Source organism: Hipposideros armiger, unplaced genomic scaffold (assembly GCF_001890085.2).
Source record: "Hipposideros armiger isolate ML-2016 unplaced genomic scaffold, ASM189008v1 scaffold_859, whole genome shotgun sequence".
Lineage (NCBI taxonomy): Eukaryota > Metazoa > Chordata > Mammalia > Chiroptera > Hipposideridae > Hipposideros > Hipposideros armiger.
The window spans coordinates 423,154-442,564 of NW_017732209.1; the positions used below are offsets into that span (position 1 = coordinate 423,154).

A 19,411-nucleotide genomic window follows, 5' to 3' on the forward strand; every position below is an offset into this window, starting at 1 on the left:
TTCTGCTCTGGCTCACCCAGGAGACCTTGACCATCCACATCTCCTCTGTTCTAGTCCAGCCCCTTAAGGCTTTGACCACGCCCCTCAATGTTGGTTCCGCCTTTCCAGGCCTTCCCCTTTCTACCACGCTACATCAAGATTAGTCCCTCCAGGCCTCCGGCACGGTCCCCGCATTCTGAACTAGATGACCCTGCTCGAGGTTACCACATCGTGGCCTGGGGCATCACCCTAAATTCCCCATTCTCTTAGATGCCTATTTGGGGTCCTGGCCCCACTGTCTGTGACATGACCCCGCCTCGGACTCTTACCCTTCCTTTTTGGCGCTGCAATTGCTGCTAGAGGATGTGGTGCGGCTGCGGGGGTCCTCGCGGCGCACTGAGGCCAGGCGCTCCGGAGACAAGTAGCGGCGGGCACTACAAAGAGAGACCACACAGTTAGGGCGGGAGCCTGAGAGGTCAGCGGGCGAGTGCTGGAGGCAGGCGAGAACCTCCCCACATCTTCCACTGCTGGAGTTCGGGCACATGAGTCCATACCTTTCCATATAAACGGTCTGTCTCCCACAAGGTTTTGAAAGGAGGCTGAGGATCTCGGCTTTCGTGCCTTACCTGCGTCCGGAGGTCGCCTCCTTCTTGGGGGAGGAAGGGGACGTGGCATAGCCACCCACGCGCCGCTGGGGTCCGGAGCCATTGAGGGGCGTCCTGGTGGGAAGGCCTTTCAAGAGCTGACACACTAGAGGGATGAGGTTAGAAGACAGAAGCCGGTGAGTGTGAGGGCCGAGCACCGGCCCCTCTCTAAGCTCACCCCTCCAGTCTAGCGAAGATACCCGAAGCTGTGGTGCCTAGGCGCGGAGGCCCCCGGCCTTTGGGGGTGCCCCGCGCGCGCAGTGCAGCGCCCTGCTCTTCGCATGCCCGTAGGCGACGCAGCGCGTCAGCCAGCGCCGCCTTTAGGACCGCCAGCTCGTCTTCCTGCAGCTGCAGCCGCTGCTCCAGCGCCGACACGCGGTCGTCCACCTCCATGCCGCTCGTGCCCGATAAATTGTCATCTGGAAGGCAGTAGAGTGCGGGCTGCGGGGGCCACCCAGAAACTCCAGCGCCCGAGGTGTCCCTCCCGCTTTCCCGGGACTAAGCGGGGCCAGCCACGCCCCCTTCCTCTCCCGCAACCTGGGCCTGAGACGCTTGGAGATGGGCCAAGAACAGAGCTCGGAGGAGGGGTAAGGAAATCCCCATGGCTCTCAGTCCTTGCCCCCACACTCCTTTCTGCCGCAGCGCCCTGGAGGTGTGACCTTAGGGAAGTCCCTTCCTCTCTTACCTTCTAAGAGTCTACGAATCTAGAGCCTTTCGACTCCGGTTTTAAGATTCTATGACTAAGATGCTAAATATTTATGAGTGATATCATTTTAAGGATGACATCAACTTATTCCTAGTGACACCAACGTTCTAGAATTGATCGCCAGTATTCCCTGACGAATACCAATATTTTATCGCGGATACTAACTTTCCCTCTCTGACTTTCCTAGCCAAAAGGTCCTGGGTGGTCCCTCCCCTTCCCTTTCTCTCCACACTAGGGGGTTCGACCCCAGAGCCTGAGGCAAGGACAGAGTTTCTGCGGCCCCTGGCGGCAGACTTGGGGGTTGCAGACAGCGCATCACAGACCCAGGAGACCCACACATGGGAGATGTGGGCGAGGATCTGACACCCAAACTCTCTTTCCCAGCCGGAGCGTTTCTCCTCTGTTCCCCTACTTTATTTCGCTTGTATACCCCATGCCCGAGATTCGGCTCTCCCTCTCCTCTCCAGCCCAAGGGTGCAGCCAAAATAACTCTTCCATCACGCCCCCCACCCCCGCATTTTCCCGAATTGGGAGGGGCGGAGGACCGAGGTGCCTTCCCTTCTCCCTTCCTCCCAGACCGCTCATACCCAGACTCATTGCTGGCAACAACCGAGGATGCCCTGGCCCCCAGCCAGGTAGACATAAAGGTGGTTGCATTAACAGGGACGGGACGTGTAGGTCGCACCTGCCATCCCAAAGCCATAGGCCGCCCCGCCCGACCGCTGGGCTCCGCAGTGCAGCCTTCAGTCCCTCCCCGCACTCCCCCCGCGGCCCAATCGTCTGCCAGGCTTTGCCTGCCCAACCCCCCACCCAGCGCCTCTCTGGTCCGGTGCCTGGACCTGAAGAGGAAGATAGGGGCCTCTCAAGGTCGGAAGGAGATAGTTCTCTGGGCTTGGAACGCAAGATGTGGGAATCTCAGGGTCCTGTTGGCATCACATATGCAAAGGAGGAAAACTAAGGACCGAGGTTGGAGCAGTGTGCAAACTTGCCGAAGGTCATACAGCCAATAGGTAAGGGGCAGGAGGGCCCAATCACCTGGTTGTGCCGAGCCCCCTCTTATTTATAATACCTACCAAAAACCCAGATCTGTTAAAGTGGACTTAACATGTGGCAGGCACTTTTCATGCAAAACACTTAGCATGTTTCCCGGCTCATGGTATGTACAAAGTATAGCCAGAATATAATGAACTGTTATTATGGTACCTAATGCTCCCAGCGACTCTAGTAGTTGTACTATTATACCCATTTTAGGAGAAGGGGAAGAGGAAGGGGACAGAGGTCCAGAGAGGCGAAGTTCCTGTACAAGGACACACGCCCTTTCAGCAGCAGAGTAGGTACTCCACCCAGGTTTAGGCACCCTGTCATCCTGTCTTTTAGAGGGACAGAGAATGACAAAATGAGCAAGCATCCTGGCCCTCTGCCAACTTCAGTGGTCCCTGACACTGGGGTGTATGTTCAGGGGAGTGAGCCTCTAAAGTGGAAGAGGGTTCCTTCTCAGGGCCCATTGAGTGAAATAGAGGAGTTTTCACCTTGGTCCTTCAGTCTCCACCCAGAGAGGCCAGCGGCACTCTGAGGCCTTGGCCTGGCCTCCACCCCCAAGACTCAAGTCCTCTGATCCCTACAGACCATTCCCCACCTCAGCCCTTTTGCCCAGAGACCATTCTTCACTTCTCACTTCTCCCATCTCCCTTCCCCTCTGCCTTCAGTTTCCCTCATGTGGGCCTGATACCCACAATGGCCCTTCTAGTATCATACTAATTTGTCTAGGGAGGAGAGAGTCTTAAGGATGGAGGGGTGGGGCCTGAGAATTTGGGGGATATAGTGGGGGAAAAGTCCTCTGGTGGTCCTCCTCAGTCCACAAGCCAACACCAAATCCTGCCCTCCCTCTAATCTGCCTGTCCCTCTGCCAGGGAGAAGGGGGGAAGGTCCTAGAGGGTTGAGAGAGGATAGGGAGGACAGGACAGAGTTGCAGACCTCCAGGCCTTTACCCTTTCAACCCCAAGCTCCTAAAGGTTCTGACCCCTTCTCTCCATCCAGCCACCTCAGGAGAAGGGGAGAGTCAAAGCGGGTGGGCAACTGGGATCAGGGTTTGGGGGATCGAGGACCTTGCACTGGAGTGAGGGTTCTGCTGGGGAAGGAAGGAGGATCTTCAGCAAGGGGCAGGGATGGGGACTTGGGAGCAGGAGGTTGGGGCGGGAGAAGATGGGTCCAGCCCTGGGAGGGCCCAGGGTCGGAAGTGAGGAGGGGTCTCACCGTTGCAGTATTGAAGCAGCGAGGACGTGTCGTAGAGGCCGCAGAAGGCCGGGCCGCGCTCAGCCATCGCCCCGCCACAGCCGCCGCCGGCCCCCCCAGCCCCAGCCCGGGCCCGGTCCCCCCCCCAGGCCCTGCCTCCCGTTGCCATAGCAACGCCCTTCGTTCCAGCATCCCCGGCTCGGCCCGCCTGGCATCAGGCGGCCGACTCCGGGCCTGGCACCGGGATCATCCCCCAGGATGTCCAGAAAGGGGGGTCGGGACACCCCCTACCAGGCCCCACAACACAATCCTCGGGCCGGGATTGGTTGCGCCTAGATTCCCCCCTCTGTACCGTCTGGTCCCGCCCATAACCAGCGCGTATTCTCTCTAGACCCCCAGTGAGGTCTAGGACCAATGAGAGCCTGTCGCGCAGGCCCCTCCGCCAATACGGACACAGAAGGATTGGAAGGGGCAGGGCCTTCCCTGCTTTTCAGCCTGAAGCCTAGCCCCCGATTCTGAGAGGAAGATAGGGTGGAGGAAGACACTCCCATATTCCCAAAACCTTTTCCCTAATCTTTGAGTGGATTTCCCAAAAGCCCCCTTGCGAGACTAGAACCCGACCCTGGGGTCTTAAATCCGCCCAGATATCCACTGGCTCCTCCTTGGAACTCTTACTCTAGCCCAGTTCTTAGAGCCCTTGTTTATTAGATCTAGACCCGCCCCCCCAGCGGCCTTAGCTCCACCCCCAGAATCCTGCGGGAGCTAACGTTCTATTCACGCCCCCCAGAACCTTTAGCACCGCCCCCTAAGCATTCGAGGTCTTTAGTATTTCGCCCAGAGCTCTTGACAAGGCTTTATAGGGTTAGCTCCGCCCTCAAGTCTGTTGTCCCTCCTTAACCTTTCCTTCCACTTCCAGATCAGCAGCCCCTTAGTTCTTCCTCTACAGCCCTTATTTCCCATAACTTCATTATCCAGTCTGGATTTTGACACCGGTCCAGCTATGACGCCTGGCGGGCTGGGAGTGTTAATCCGAGCTGGCTCAAATGTTGGGGGGAAGAGAGGAGGGTAGAAAACCTGACAGCTGACTTTTAAAGAATAGTGAACCCTGGCTGGCGGAGTGGCTCAGTTGGTTAAGAGCTCTCTCAGCAGTGCGAGCTCTGAGCAACAGCAGTTCGAGTCTCTGCCCGAGTTGAGCTGCCGCTGAGCTGCCAGCAGGTGGCCAAATGGCTCAGCCTAAAAAAAAAAAAAAAGAGTAGTGGAACCTCATCAACTGTTAAATAAATACATAAAAATAGTGGACCACCTTCTCCAAGTCCCCAATGAGGGTCAGCACCTAGACATGACCAAACCACGTTTTATAGGCAGGGGAAGAGAGCTCAAAGTGGGAAGAGATTTGCCTCTGGACACAGGCAGACGGTAAAAGCCCAGGGCTTTGGAACCAGATAGACCTGGGTTTGAATCCTGACTCCACCCCTTTCTGGTTTTGGCTCTGACCATCAGTTTTCCAAGTGTGGGAAGTGGGGGAGTCCTATCTTGCCTACCTCTTTCATTCATTTAAAAATGGTTACTGAGTGCCTACTATGTACTAAGCTCTGTCCTAGGTCTTGGGGTTTCAGTAGTTATCAAGTAAACCCCAGAGTTTGTTTCTCATGGATCTTGCAGTTTGTGGAGGAGGTAAGCCACCATACACAAAATAAATAATAATAGCTAACATTTCTTGAGTGTCTACTACATGCCAAGCACTCATTTATGTTTACGACAGCCCTATTGTCATCACGGTTTTACAGATGAAGAAAGAGTCAAGGAGCTGGTAAGATAAGTTCAGATCGTGGTATTGCAGAGATAAAACAAAGTGATATGATCAAGGACAGGAAAGTGAGGTTAACTTAGAGAGAGTGGGCCCAGGGAAGATCTGTCTGAAGAAATGACATTTGAACTGAGATGGGAATGACAAGAAGAAAGCAATAACACATGGAGTTGGGAAGGGGAGAAGCTTTCCAGGCAGAGGAAACAGTAAGTGCAAAGGTCCAGAGGTAGTAGATATGATTTTGGCATATTCCTGGGGCAACAAGAAGACTGGTGAGAATAGAGCTGCAGAGGGAGAGGAGAGCAGGAGGGAGATGAGGTCCGGAAGGTAATGCGCCCACCAGATCTTGTAGGGCCTCGAAGACTGTGAAAGATGTTTGTGGTTTGTCACTGTATCCAAGCCCCATTGAGGCCACAGATATAAATCACCCATGAGTATACTGCTTGGCACACAGTAGGCATACATAAATGATAGTGACTCCTATTCATTTCCCAGTGATCACCTACTATGTAAGTCACCAAGGTCCTGTTGACCTTAAAAATGTTATTTTACCAGCAAAAATGGAAAATGGGTTTATTTGGGAACAGTAAAGAATTGCAATTTGAGAAAAGCAAGCTACAGCAAAAGCCATAGGCAAGTGGAACAAACAAAGGAGAGGAATGTTATTTTGTGGAGGAAGTTGGGAGGGGTTGTTTTGAAGGAAAGTCCACTGGAGAAAAGTGAGAGTTCAGGGAGATGATGGTTTCTCATTAACTGAGTTGCTGGACTAGTCGATTTCTTATAGAAGATGCAATACATCTTTTTCTGTTGGGGCCTATAATTGACGATTCTTTCCTGTTGAGGATTCTTACTTGTATGTTGGGTTTGTAATTGACAGTTCTTCCAGTAATTGACATGGAGCGATACTGTGCGAGAGCTCCCCCTTCTGGCCTCCCAGATCCATTTTAGTGAGGTTTTCCTTTATTAATTTTCACAATCAATAATGGGTTCAAAGTGATGACCAAAATAGATGTGGGACACTATTCTATGATCACAGCTAATTGTTTTACTGATAGAAACAAAGCAGGAGTTCAGATTTCCTGCCTCCAAAACTCCCACTTCTCCCACCGTCCACCCGGATGATTCTAGGAGCGGAGAAGTCAGACTCCTGCGTACAGAACTCTGCAGCAGGCTGCAGTGTGCTAAGGGCTGTTATAGGAGTGTCCCCAGAGGATTGTGGGAACCCAGGGGAGTTCAGATCCTGCGTGCTTTTTGTGTTGGGGGAAGGGAGTAAAACCAGGGTGTGAATGAGGGAACCACAGGCAGGAGTTTAGGCTGGTGGGTTGTGTGTTGGGGGTGGGGGGGTAGTGGGCTGAATAACCTGGCTTTTCCTTCTCTGCAAAATGGGAGTCATCCCAGCACCCACTTCCCAGGGGAGAAGAGCAGATTCAGTGAGCTCATGCCTGTCAAGTGCTCAGCATAGTGGCTTTTGGGTACAGCTAATGGAGCTGGTTTTATTACAAGTGCTTTTGCACAGAGATGTCAAAGACAGGAGTGGGGAGGGGGCGGCTCTGCCAGGTGGTAGGGGGCAGGGCTTGTGGTCTTGCTTTGTCTTTTCTCTCTGCCTCTACGCTCCCTTCTCCATGCTGCTTTTCTTCCTCATCTCTCTCTCTCTCTCTCTCTCTCTGTTTATGTCTTTGTCTGAAATTGGGTCCTTGATCCATCACATAGGATCACCTTGAGGTCTGTCGCCTTGAGCAAGTTATTTACCCTCTCTGAGCCTCAGTTTCTTCACCTGAAAAATGGAGATGAAAATACCCCTGCTGCAGGTCTGTTATGAGGATTAAGTGAGATACATACATGTAAAATGCCCAATATATGGAACGTGTTACTACTACTACTACTACTACTACTACTACTACTCCTAATCTTAGACTTTGTTTTTCTCTTTTTTCCTCTGTCTTTCTGACTCTTTCTTTCTTTCTGTTTCTCTTTTTACCTCTCCTTCTGTCAGCCTGTCTTCCTATTTGGGTCTGTGCCTGGGCTGGGAGTTCCATGAGGGCAAGGCAAGGGCTACAATGGCCACTTGGGTCCCCAGCATAATGAGTTGAACTCTGTTCTGTGTCAAACCAGTGTTGGGCAATGCAGGGGACCCAGGAGTGACTGAGATAGCCGCAGCCCTGCCCTCACAGAGCTCACAGTCCAAGAAAGGAAATAATTATTTGTTTATTTGTTGAATAAATGAATTAGCTAACTTTGAGGTGGGCCTGGAAGATTCAACAAAAATTGGGTGGAGCCATTGGAGGTAGAGAAAACTGCTGGAACCAGGTTGGGGGCGGGGAAGAGTTTAAAGAGTTAGGAATACATGCAGAGAAGGCTAGAGAGCTCAGAAAAGGCCTTGAAAGCTGTGGAGAGGAGGTTAAGCTTTCTTCTGAGGGCATTGGGGAGCCATGGAAGATTGCGAGCAGGTGAAGGGCAGGGTCAGGTTTGTGCTTTAGCATGACCACTCTGACTGCCTGACTGCCCTATTGGACTATGGGCAGGGTGGGTTGGAGGGAGAAGGGCCCGACTGGGGCAAGGGATCTGAGAGAGGAGGGTCTTGGACCAGAACAGGTGCTGCGGGGAGAGGAAAGAGGGGCCAGGTTCTATGATAGAAGCCTGAAGGAAAAGGCCGAGGCCAGCCTGCCCTGCTTGAGCCAGGAAAGAGGGCTCACTCACCACCACCACCAGGGGGCAGCCAAGGCTACAGGTTTGGGATGCTACCAAGGCGGGGAGGTTCGCATCCGGATTTGGAGGTGAGGGTGGGTTGGAGCTGTCTGTGGGGCCCCATCGGAGAGCCCCTCTGCTTTCCTGCCCCTCATCCTGGCCTCTCAGGCTCCTGGAACCCCCACCCCACCCGCCTGAGAGTATGTCAACACAGCCCCGCTGCTTCTGGCCAGGACAATATTTGCCTCAGGATCTGGGGAGGTCGCTATGGAGACGTCCTGCAGGGGGACAGGGGANCCAGGAGCTTCTTGTTGTTGCGACAGTTGATGAGCACCTGGGTGTTGTTCTTGACCGACTGCGTGAGCACAGAGAGTGGGCCCGTGTTAAACTCCTCCTCCTCCCGCTTCTGCAGCTCCTCCGGGGTCATCTCACTCTTGGGCTTGTTGAGAAGGCTCCTGAGTAGGCAAGTATGGAACCCATAGGTGAGAGGACCCAAAGTTGGGAGTGTGGCTGGTGATGGCCTTGCACTCAGCGTCTCTCTAACCTTTCCCCAACACACCCACCCTCCTGCTCCATCCTTGCCTGGCATCACCATTTGGATGCCTAACAGACTTCCAATCTTGCATATTATAGGTTGAGCTCCACAACGCCCAACCGCCTCAACTTACTCTATCCACAGTCGTCCTGATTTCCATCAACAGCAACTCCCATCCTTCTAGTTCTCTGATCAAAAACCCTGATGTTAACTTGACTCTTTTCTTCTCTCACATCCTACATTCAACCTGTCAGCAAATCCTGTCATCTGCCTATAAAATATATCCGGAATCTGACCATTTCTTACCATGACCTGAACCTCCATCATCTCTCTCCTAGAGTCTTACTGGTCTCCGTGCCTGCACACATGCTCCCCAACAGCGTGCTTTCCGCAGGCTGGTCCCAGGGGTTTTACCAAGATCTAAGTTACATCATCTTACTCTTCAAAACCGTCCCATGGCTCTTATTTCAGCACAAAAAGTAAAATCAAAGTTTTTACCATGCCCTACATCTACTCCTCTCTCTCTCTGTTCCAGCTACAGTGGCCTTCTGGGTGGTCCTTTAAGATATTAGGCAAACTTTCACCTTGGGCCTCTGCATTTGCTTTGCCCTCTGCCTGGGTGCCTCCCCAGTTATCTTTGTGGTTCCAGCTCTCTTTCTCTCTTTCCTCAAGTGTTGCTTTCTCCATGTGTCCTTCTGTGATAGTTATTAAGTTATTGTCTCTCAAAATTGGCATTCCCCATTGTTTTTACCCTGCTCTACTGTTTATTTATTCATAGCCCTGGCCGCCTAATGCACCATATACTTTACCTTACATTAATCACCTACCTCTTCCCACCCCATAAGCTGCAGGTGGGGGCTTTTCTTGGAGAGGGGAATTCACTGATATATCCCACATATCTAAAGCAGTGCCTGGGGCCGGCCGAGTGGCGCGATGGTTAAGAGCTAGCTTGGGATGCCAGAGGGCCCCGGTTCGGATCCCACATATGAGGGCCAGTGACACTGCCCTCTACAGCTAAGATGCTGAACAACAGCTCAACCTGNCATTTCAGACTTGATCAGGCCCTCAGCTATGGGGAAAAGGGACCCTCCCATTGACTTGCTATGAGCCATTTCCTCCCTTCTGAACCATTTCCTCCCTTCTGAGACCCCCAAGCCTAAGTCATTGACTCTGTGGTCATTGCATGCCCCCCTCACCAAAGGAGAGAACAAGGGAGTCTGTTAAGTCCCCACTCCCAGGGTCAGGGCCACCCCTGGAAAGAGTCTTGGGGCTTGTAGTTCCATCCCTGCCTCTTGGCCAGACCTTAGGCTGGGTGGCCTCTCAGTGCCTCAGTTTCCTCTTCTGTCGATAGGGTCATAGCATAGTCCCTTTGTCATGGGGATGTCATTTCTAGGTGTCAATACTATCAAGCCTGGAAAACATGATTCCCCATGCTCCCATTCCTCTCTGCTTTATTTACTTTTCTCCACAGAACTTGTCACCATCTAATGTCCCATGTATTTCACTTAATATTTTTCTAGTTACCTGCCTCCCCACTAGGAGGAGTGTCATTTTTGTGGTTGGTTTGTTTACTATTGTGTGTCTGCTGCCTAGAAGACCATTGGCACAGAATAGGTGTGCAGTACACATTGTTTTCAGGGAGTGAATACGTGACAGGTGAGTGCTCCAAACATATTTGCTTATTTTTATTATCATCATATCCTTCATAAATTGGTCCTGAGAATTCATTCTCGGTCAAAGTTCCTTCAGACAGACCTGGGATGTAGCACTAAAAAATGGCAGCTATTCGGTTTGCAAATTCTTTTTTGTTTATTTTATTTTTAATAAAAATAATACCCGGATCTTAAGGGAAAAATACAATGAGTTGTAACAAACAGATACACCCATGTGACTAAGTACCCAAATAAAGACAGAGAACATTTCCATCACCCAGGAATGTTGTTCTTTGCCCCTATTCAGACAATATTCACACTCTACTTCACCCCCCGAGGGAAGTCTGTGCTTTCTTTTTTCACCAGAGATTAGTGTTGGCTGTTCTAGAACTTCATATAAATCAAGTNCTCTCTCTCTCTCTCTCTCTCTCTCTCTCTCTCTCTCTCTCTCTCTCTCTCTCTCTTCCATCCATATCTGTCTTTCTCTGGGGTTCATGTCTCTATGTCTTTGTCCCTCCCTTGGATTCCATGCTTTTTGTGTTTGTCTCTCTAGGCATCTGTCTCTGGATAGTACACACATGCATGCCCCTGTCTTTGGAGCACTCTCTCTCTGTCTCACTGGATCCCATGTTCCTGTGTCACAGGCTCTCAGTCTCCCTTTCCTAGGGCTCTCTCTGAGTCTCATCTCTGTGCCTCTTTTTGGATCCCCGTGTTTGTGGGTGTGTTTCTTTCAGTTTCTGTCTCTTTTGCTGTCTCTCTCTGTCTCTGGGTCTCTTTCTTTCAGGCCGCCTCTCAGCAGTCCTGATTCTCAGGGGGCCATCTCAGCCTCTCATTTCTGGCATCAGTCTTCATGGGGCGCCCCCTCTTTCCATCCCTCTCTGCCTCATTTCTCCTGAACCATCTGCTGGCACTCCAGGCCCCTGCCTGCTCCCTGAGGCTCTGCTTAGCCAGGCAGCCCCATGGGGGAGGCAGAGGCCCTCCAGCTTTCTCCCCATCACTGCATCCTGAGGTGGGGGGGCACTGCCTGGTCATTGCTGGGGTGGGGGAGAGGGGAAAACAGCTTGGAAACACAAGGCCAGAGGCAATAGAGAGAGAAAAACAGATAGGCACCCAGCAAGAAGATGGGGGAAAGGGGGAAGAGAAAGGAGAAAGTGTAAAGACAGGCAAAAAGAGGCTGATCCGAGTATGAGAGAGAGCAAGAGAAATAAGCAGAGGAACACAATGAAACTGGAGGAAAGAGAAAAGACAGCTTGGCAAGCAAGAGGGGAAGAGAGACAAACTGAGTGGGGGGCTTGGTGAAAAGGAGGAAGGAGCGATTCGGGCCAAAGAGAGAGAGAGAGGGTGGCCTGGAGAGACATGGACAACAGAGAGAGAAAGGCAGAGGAGAGGGCACAGCTGCTTCTCTGCCTGCAGTTTCCAGAAGCTCTGAGCATGAGAACGAATTCTCTCCAAAGAGTGCCTGTGTGGCCCTGCTGCCCCCCGCCCCAGATGCTGGGAGACTGCATAGGACCCCAGGATGGCTGAGATGGGCAGGGGACCACTCAGGGAACCCGGCATCTCCCCTCCTGCCCTCCATGTCCCTCCTGATGTTCTGCCTTGTATTCTACCAGATGTGGGGGTGGTGCTGAGGGGTTCTGAGCTCAGCATCGGGCTCATGTCCATGGCTCATGGCTTGGTCATCTCTCCTAAGGCTCCATCTTTCAGGCTTTCTCTCCCTTCACCCCTCTCCACCTTCATCTCTCAATAGCTCCACCTCTCAGTTTATACCTCTTCTCTGTCTCTTCCCCTCTCGTCCCTGTTTTTTCTCTTCTGGTTTCTCTCTCTCCTACTATTTCACTGTATTTCTGTCTCTTTCTAATTCTTTGCGTCTGTGTCTCTTGGTCTGTCTCCTTCTCTTGGTCTCTTTCGTCTCTGTCTCTTCCTGTCTGTATTCGATCTTTCTTGGTTTCTTTTCCTGTCTCTCACCACCTCAATTACTCTTCACTGCTTCCCCCTCCTTTTCTCTCCCCTCCCCCATTTCAGCTGCGCCCCCCCCTCCCCTCCCACCACCACCTTCCCAGTCTGAGCAGAAAGACCTCCAGGTCCTCTGGAGGCCAAGGAGAGACTCCCTCCCAACCCCAGTCTCTCCCCGAGGTGCTGGGCAATCTCACACCCCTTTCCCTCTCCACTCTGTGAACTGAGCCTTTCCCAGGACCCAGAGGGCGCCAGGAATGTGGGGCAGAGAGCAGAGAGGCCATCTGGAGGCCAGGAAGCCAGGACCCCCCCAAGTCATTCTCTTCCCCCAGACTTGTCTCCCTTACCTCACGCTATCCCTTACTCTCTGCCACTCCTGGGGCCTCTGGGCTTCAGTTTCTCCTCTGCAAAATGGGCAGGTTGGCCTCTGACCCACTTATAGGTCCCAGGGGAGTGTGTGCTCACGAATGTTAATAGTATGATTAATGTGCAAGAATTGGTGGTTTGTGTTAAAGGGGGATGAGAGTACTGAGAGCTGGGACTCCCTTTCTAAGCCCTACCTCCTACATGTACAGATGTTCCCCCCTATTTTAGGGCAAAGGAAAAGAGACTGGAAGTAGAGATTGTGAGGTGTGTGTCAGTGTGATTGTGACCATGAGACCATATGAGGCTGTCGGTTCGTGTGTGATTGTGGGATGATGCTGTGTGATCCTATGTGACTTGTGAGTGTGGGTGAGTCTGTGATGGAGAGAGCTGTATATCTGTACAACCATGGCACTGGATGTGACTGTGAGGGTGACAGTATGACAATGTGACGTTGGGAGCCTGTGAAAGTGTGTGCCTCAGTGATGGGAAATGTGTGTTGTTGGGATGTGACTGTAGACCCTGTAGGTGATTACATGAAGTGTGAAACAATGTGTGTGGCTGTGTAACATTGTGTGTGACCTTCATATTGTGTCATTAAAGGAGTATATGCCTATGTGAAAAACCATATAACTGTGTGCATTTATTTCACCAACAGTCATTCTTTGAGCCTTTCTGCTGTGCCCAAACCTGTGCTGAGTGATGCTGGGGACTCAGTGGTGACCGAGATGCCCTGGCCCTGTCTTCATGGGACACACAGGCCAGTGGGGGGGAGACAGATGGTGATGTGACCTCCGTGAATGTGTGTGTGATTGACAGTATCACTGGAACTATGAAACGTTGTGATTGTGTTACTGTGTGAGTGAAGGAGTCCACGCACTGTATATATGTAATTGTGTGTCACTGTGGATGACTATCAACCTACGGGTGAGAGACCTTGGCTCTCTGGGTGTGACTGTAGCTTGTATGACTGTGAACGAATGTGAGGAATACATGTTCTGTGAGGAACAGTCTGTGAGATTCTGTTCTGAGCCTCTCTGTGGCTAACTGAATGGGATTGTATGTGACACTGTGCCTGTGACTGACTGCATGACTACTCGCAGCTCTCTGGACAATGGCCGGGTGGAACACTATGAGAGACTGTGCATTGGGGGGGATCCTCAGGACGATGACTCCGTGACTGCTCTCCCATGTGACCCTGAGTGACTGTGATACTCACGAGTGACTGGCCCCTGACCCAGAGCTCCCCGTTCCTCTTCCCTGGCCCGCCCTGGCTCCGCCCCCTCCCACCACCACCACCGGCTGTCACCTATTCCAGAGCCCAGGCGAGGCAGTGGAAGCAGCAGCAGAGGCAGCAGCAGGACAGGTGAGGGCTCCCCCAATCCTAGCCCATTCCTTCTGCCCCCATGTCCCCCTCAAGTCTCTGGGTCCCTATCTTTCTCTCTCTTAGCCTTTGCCTTTACCTCTCTCTGTCTCTCTGTGCCCACAATCTCTTCCTCCTCTCTCTCTCCGTCTCCATGTCTCCCAAACTCTATTTACCTCTTTGAATAGCTCTGTACCTCCATCTCTCTTTCCCCAATTTTGTGTGTCTCTCTCCATGTCTCTATCATCTCTTTGTCTTCTAGCCCACATTTTTGCCTCTGTATTTCCGTTTCTGGTCTCTTACTGTGTGTCTCTTCTATCTCCATATCTCTCCGTCTCTATATTTCTGTCTCATGCTTCTCTGACTCCGTGTCTATCTTTCTGGGGCTCCATCTGAGATCCTCCCTGCTTCCCCCTTTTCCTACATGGTGCTAGATGCGGGGTGTTGGGAGTTAGACCATGTCCAGACGTATGGCTCCCTACAAACCTAAGCCCAGGGTCTGACGCCTCTCTAGTCCCTAAGGAAAGGGTTGTCCCACCCACTCCAGCTGTATCCACAGCAAGGAAAGTTTATAAGGTCGGGTTCCTATCTGCGATTTGAAAACCCTTTGGGATCGGAGAGTGGGAACTCCGAGGGTCATTTCAAGCTCCATGCCTGATGGTTTCTGTGCCCTCCTTTCCAAGATGGTCCCCAGGTTCCCCATAGTCTCTAGGTCCAGACTCCGTGTGACATTAGCGCTTCCGCCCAGCGCAGCTCTAGGGCAACCGCGCCCTCAGCAAACACCCCCCGCCTTCCACCGCCGCTGCTCGAGAAACAGCTGGGGGTGGGCCCGGGAATCACGTGTCGAATCCCTGCCTCGCCCCCTCCTCACGCGTCTCTCCCCGCAAATCCTCACGTGTGGGGACAGCGCGGGGAGCTGCCTCCGAGTCCGCGTGTAAGAATTCCGGAGCCGAGAGGCACCGGGGCGGAGGGCGGAGGCTCCTGGTTTTGCTCTCGGACCCTCCAGGCCGCGTTGCTCCTGCGTGACTGGACCTCCTTCGCCCCCCATGCCCCGCCGCCCTCACGATGCCAAACTATCTGTCCTGGCGGCTGCTGCTGCTGCTCTCGCTGTGGGGGCCGCTGCTCAGGATGGTGGAGGTGAGGACTCGAGGAGCCATAGGAGTTCAAGGCTTGGAGGAAGGTTTGGGGACAGTTTTAAGTCTTCCCCCAATGCCGAGAAAGTTTTAAGACTGTCCCACTTGCCAAAATTCAAGTTTTGATGGTTGTTTCCAGTCTCTCTTCTTTCGCCCACAAATCCTCCTGATGATTTCCAGCCACTCCCCTAATTTTTCTGGAGGTGTTCAGTCCCCCACAGCAACTCCCCTGGTGGTTTCTAGGTACCCCTCAAGAGTTAGAAGAGGTTTCTCAGCCATCAAGACTCTGGGCAAAGAGGACAGCCCCCACCCCAAGTCTCTCTAGGGTTTCTGGCCCACGCCATCTGGGAGCAGGGGTCGGTCTGGGGGATCCTCCCTTCTCTCTTTCCGTAGACAGGCTCTGAGGGGCAGACGGCGCGGGAGCTGTACCAGCGCTGGGAACGCTACCGCAGGGAGTGCCAGGAGACACTGGAGACCGCGGAATCCCCAGCAGGTATGACTGGGGAAGAGGTGGACTGGGTAACGGAAAGGGCTGGGGCTGAGAGGGGTGAGCTTGGAGAGAGCCTAGGACTAACGGGAGGGGCCTGAGAGAGGAGATATCTGGGGTAGATGTGGGCTGGGTTGGGAGGCCTGGGTGGGCTTGGCCTCGGTGGCAAAGGCTTAGAGCTGAGAATGTGGGGACTGGGGAGAAACTTGGATTAGTGGGAGAGGTCTGGAAAGAAGTTTGAAATGGGCAGGGTATTGGGTGGGGCACTGAGTGGGTAGAGCCTGAAATGAAGCGCGTAGGGGATGGGTTTTGGGGTGGAGCCTAGAAAGGGCCTAGCAGAGTGGGAAGCACGTGCGCTGGGAACGTGCATGGGTGGGCGGAGCCTAGAGTGGGGCTGGAAGGATGGGCGGGGCCTTGGGGGTCCGATGGGCAGAGCTGTGGAGAAGCAGTGATAGACCGCTCAGGTGGGTGGGGCTGGGGCCGGGCTTGTGTGTGTAAGGTGGGGAGAAACATTGGACTCAGGGTGCAGCAGTAGATCCCCTGACATCAGGCCCCCCACGCCCACCCCAGGCCTCGCCTGTAACGGGTCCTTTGATATGTACGTCTGTTGGGACTACACCGCACCTAACGCCACTGCCCGTGTGTCGTGCCCCTGGTACCTGCCCTGGTATCACCATGGTGAGTGGCTCCCTGACACAAACAGCTCCTAACCCTTGCCCCATCTCCTGCTCCTCTCTGGGTGTCCCCTTCTGTGTGTCCAACCATGGCTGAGTCACCCTGATCCTGGCTNTGTTGACTGGCTTGGACTTCTTCTTGCCCTTGCCACTCTTGGGGACCTCGGTCCACATCTCCTTCACATTCTCCAGTACCATGTTGCAGTGCCTGGTGGGGATGGGATGGAGAGGCACCGGGAGTGAGGGGGCAGCCTTCTGACTGCCCGCCTCCGCAAGGCACGGCTGGGGGAAGGTGTAGGACCCAGGCCAGGACATCACCTCAGCCAGTCCTCAGGTTGAGGTGTGCCTCAGTTTCCTCCTCTGTAAAATGGAGACATTCACAGTGCCCACCTCATAATAGAGTTGCTGTGAAGATAAAAATGAATCAACACAGCATTCCTGTAAAGTACTTAGAACAGGGCCTGGCAAAAAGTGAAGGCCAATGCAATGGTGCTTTCTAATTCTGAGTACTTCTGGAGGCATTGGCAAAGGAGCTGCTTTTCTTTGGAGAACCAAAGGCCCCCGGGGCCCGAGGCAGTTCATGAGCCTCTACTGCAGTCCTGCCTCGTCCTCATCCTCAGGGTGCCAACTGGGCACATGTGATGACATATAGATTTGCTCACTCGACAAATGCAATGACTACAGCAATGAATTAAAATATGCTATCCTTGCCCTCATGCAGTGTGCATTCTAGTGAGGGGAGGAGGACTCTAAGCAAGTGAACAGAGACCTATAATATGCTGTCAGGTGGTGGTAACTGCTATGAAGAAAAACTAAAACAAGGTGAAGGGAATAGGAGGATACATGGAAATATCACCAGGTGGTAAGAAAAAACTAGAAAAAAAATGGTGGCAGTGGAATGACCTAGGTAAACTGGAAACAAGCCGGATGGAAACTTTTCTTTGGACTGTTATTACTGTTTTTGGAATTATGTGAATATATTTCCAATTCAGAGAAAATAAGTAAAAAAAAAAAAAAAAGTAGCATAACAATACAGAAACATTTCTGAGGTATATTAAGAGAAAAAGCCAAGGTCTAAAACTGTGTGCTGTGTCATTAGCAGTGATTTACAACTAAACAAAAGAAGGATCCCCCTATATCTATACTATGTATGATATAATCAAGTGACACTCCAGGAGACCTGAGAAATTAGCCATGATGGGTCCCTGGGGATGGCAATTGTGGGGTGGGGAGGAAAGACTTGCTCTTCATTGGGCGCCCTTTATATCTTTTGAATTTTGCTTCAACTGCATACACTACTCACTGAAGAAAACAACATAATTAAGTAAATAAGGTAGTTAAGAACGCCTTGCTGGGGAGGCCGGTTAGCTCAGTTGGTTAGAGCGCAGGCTCATAACACCAAGGTTGCCGGTTTGATTCCCACATGAGCCAAGGAGCTGCGCCCTCCACAACTAGATTGAAGACAACTATTGCACTTGGAGCTGATAAATTCTGGAAAAAACACTGTTCCCTAATAAAATTTCTTTAAAAAAAAAACAGAACGCCTTGCTGACTTGCAACAATGTCCTCAGACCACTGATATGTGTGAAAAACAAGATGACTATGAGCACACGGAAGATTCTATTTTAAAAACAATTTTATGATATTGCAACAGGTCAATTATACCTCAATAGAGCTGTTAGCTACCACCACAAAGGATTCCCTAGATGTACGTATGTATGTGAGTCAAACGTGGCAGGATACATACGAGGGTGGGAGGCTAATATGGGAGCAGAGGAGGAACTAGGGAAAAAGAAGAGTCATTTTAACAGGAAAAAAAATTAATTTAAAATAAATACACACACACACACACACCACCACCACCACCACCTACTGAGCACCCAACATGCGCACAGGCCTCTTCTCTTCTAAGCATTAAACCATCAAACCTCACTGCATCTCACCCAGGAGGTAAACACCAGTGTTGCCTCCCACGTCAAGAGCAGGAACTAAACACAGTGGGATGATGGGACTCACCTCAGATCACGCACTTTGGAAATGACAGAGCCTGTGTTCAAATCCAGATCTGCCTCCTTGTGCTCAGCATTCCCTGCTGCTCTTATTCTCATTTTACTCAAGAGGAAACTGAGGCTCAGAGGGACAGGCCTGTTCATGGTCACATAATAGCTAGTGGCCAGAACATTCCAGAATTAAGATTCAGCACATTACTGTGAGGAAAGCACTTCCCAGATGCTAACTAAAGGCTGTAGCTTCTGTGTTTATTGAGCATTCATCATGTGTTAGGTCCGGAGCTCACTGCTCTTAATACACAATATCATTTAGTCTTCACAACTCTTCTGAGGGGTATTATAAGGAAACTGAAGCCCAGACAGAAAAACTCCTAACCATTCCCTCTGACTGAAACACTCAGACCCTCGCTTACTCCTTCCTTTTATTCAGGTCTGTTCACTGCTGCCTCTTCCCATGAGGCCACTGATTACTCATCTAAGAAAGCACCCCCTTCGCAGTACTTCATACCCTTACCTGGCTTTACTATTCTTCATAGAACTTATCATCTTTTGTCTTTTTGACACACTATTTGCTGTCGGCTTCCCTACATACAGCATAAGCTCCCTGAGTATAGGACCCATGTGTGTTTTAATCATTGCATTGTGTCCAGAACCTAAAACAGTACCTGGCATGGGTGCACACCCATATTATATATTAACTAGGTAACAGCAATACTGTGTGCCAGATGCTGTACTTCTCGTGACATACTACATTTCACACGTATTAAGCCCTTGAATCTTTACAACCACCATGATTACTGCCACTGTACAGATGACATAGTCACTTGCCAAAGGTTACATGACTGCTAAGAAGTAGAATTGAGATATGAACCCAGGAGGACTGGCTCGTAAGTATATGCCTATAACCACTGTACTGCACAACTGGAGGGGCAGCAAGAGACAGCCACACCTCGGGTTTTAAGACGCTCATTCCCCTGGCTTCTGAAAAACCTGGTATTTAGGCTCCTCAGACTGGAGTTGGGACTGCTTCTCCAGGCCTGAACAGAATACCTCCCAAGACCCAGATGCTCACCTGTCAAAGGCTTTCACACGGCCCAGGAGCTTCTTGTTGTTGCGACAGTTGATGAGCACCTGGGTGTTGTTCTTGACCGACTGCGTGAGCACAGAGAGTGGGCCCGTGTTAAACTCC

General features: G+C 51.7%; 1 protein-coding gene across 1 annotated transcript in view; it reads right to left on the minus strand.

Annotated features, from left to right (window-relative positions):
- The window catches only part of LOC109374708 (echinoderm microtubule-associated protein-like 2), a 36,802-nt gene extending 32,887 nt beyond the window's left edge, over nucleotides 1-3,915 (minus strand). The window contains 6 exon segments of the mRNA XM_019629481.1: nucleotides 17-50; nucleotides 309-413; nucleotides 606-729; nucleotides 824-1,042; nucleotides 3,583-3,705; nucleotides 3,708-3,915. Of these exon segments, the coding sequence (XP_019485026.1) occupies nucleotides 17-50; nucleotides 309-413; nucleotides 606-729; nucleotides 824-1,042; nucleotides 3,583-3,705; nucleotides 3,708-3,753 (651 nt within the window). The 5' untranslated portion in view covers nucleotides 3,754-3,915.
- Nucleotides 3,916-19,411: the final 15,496 nt, after the last annotated feature.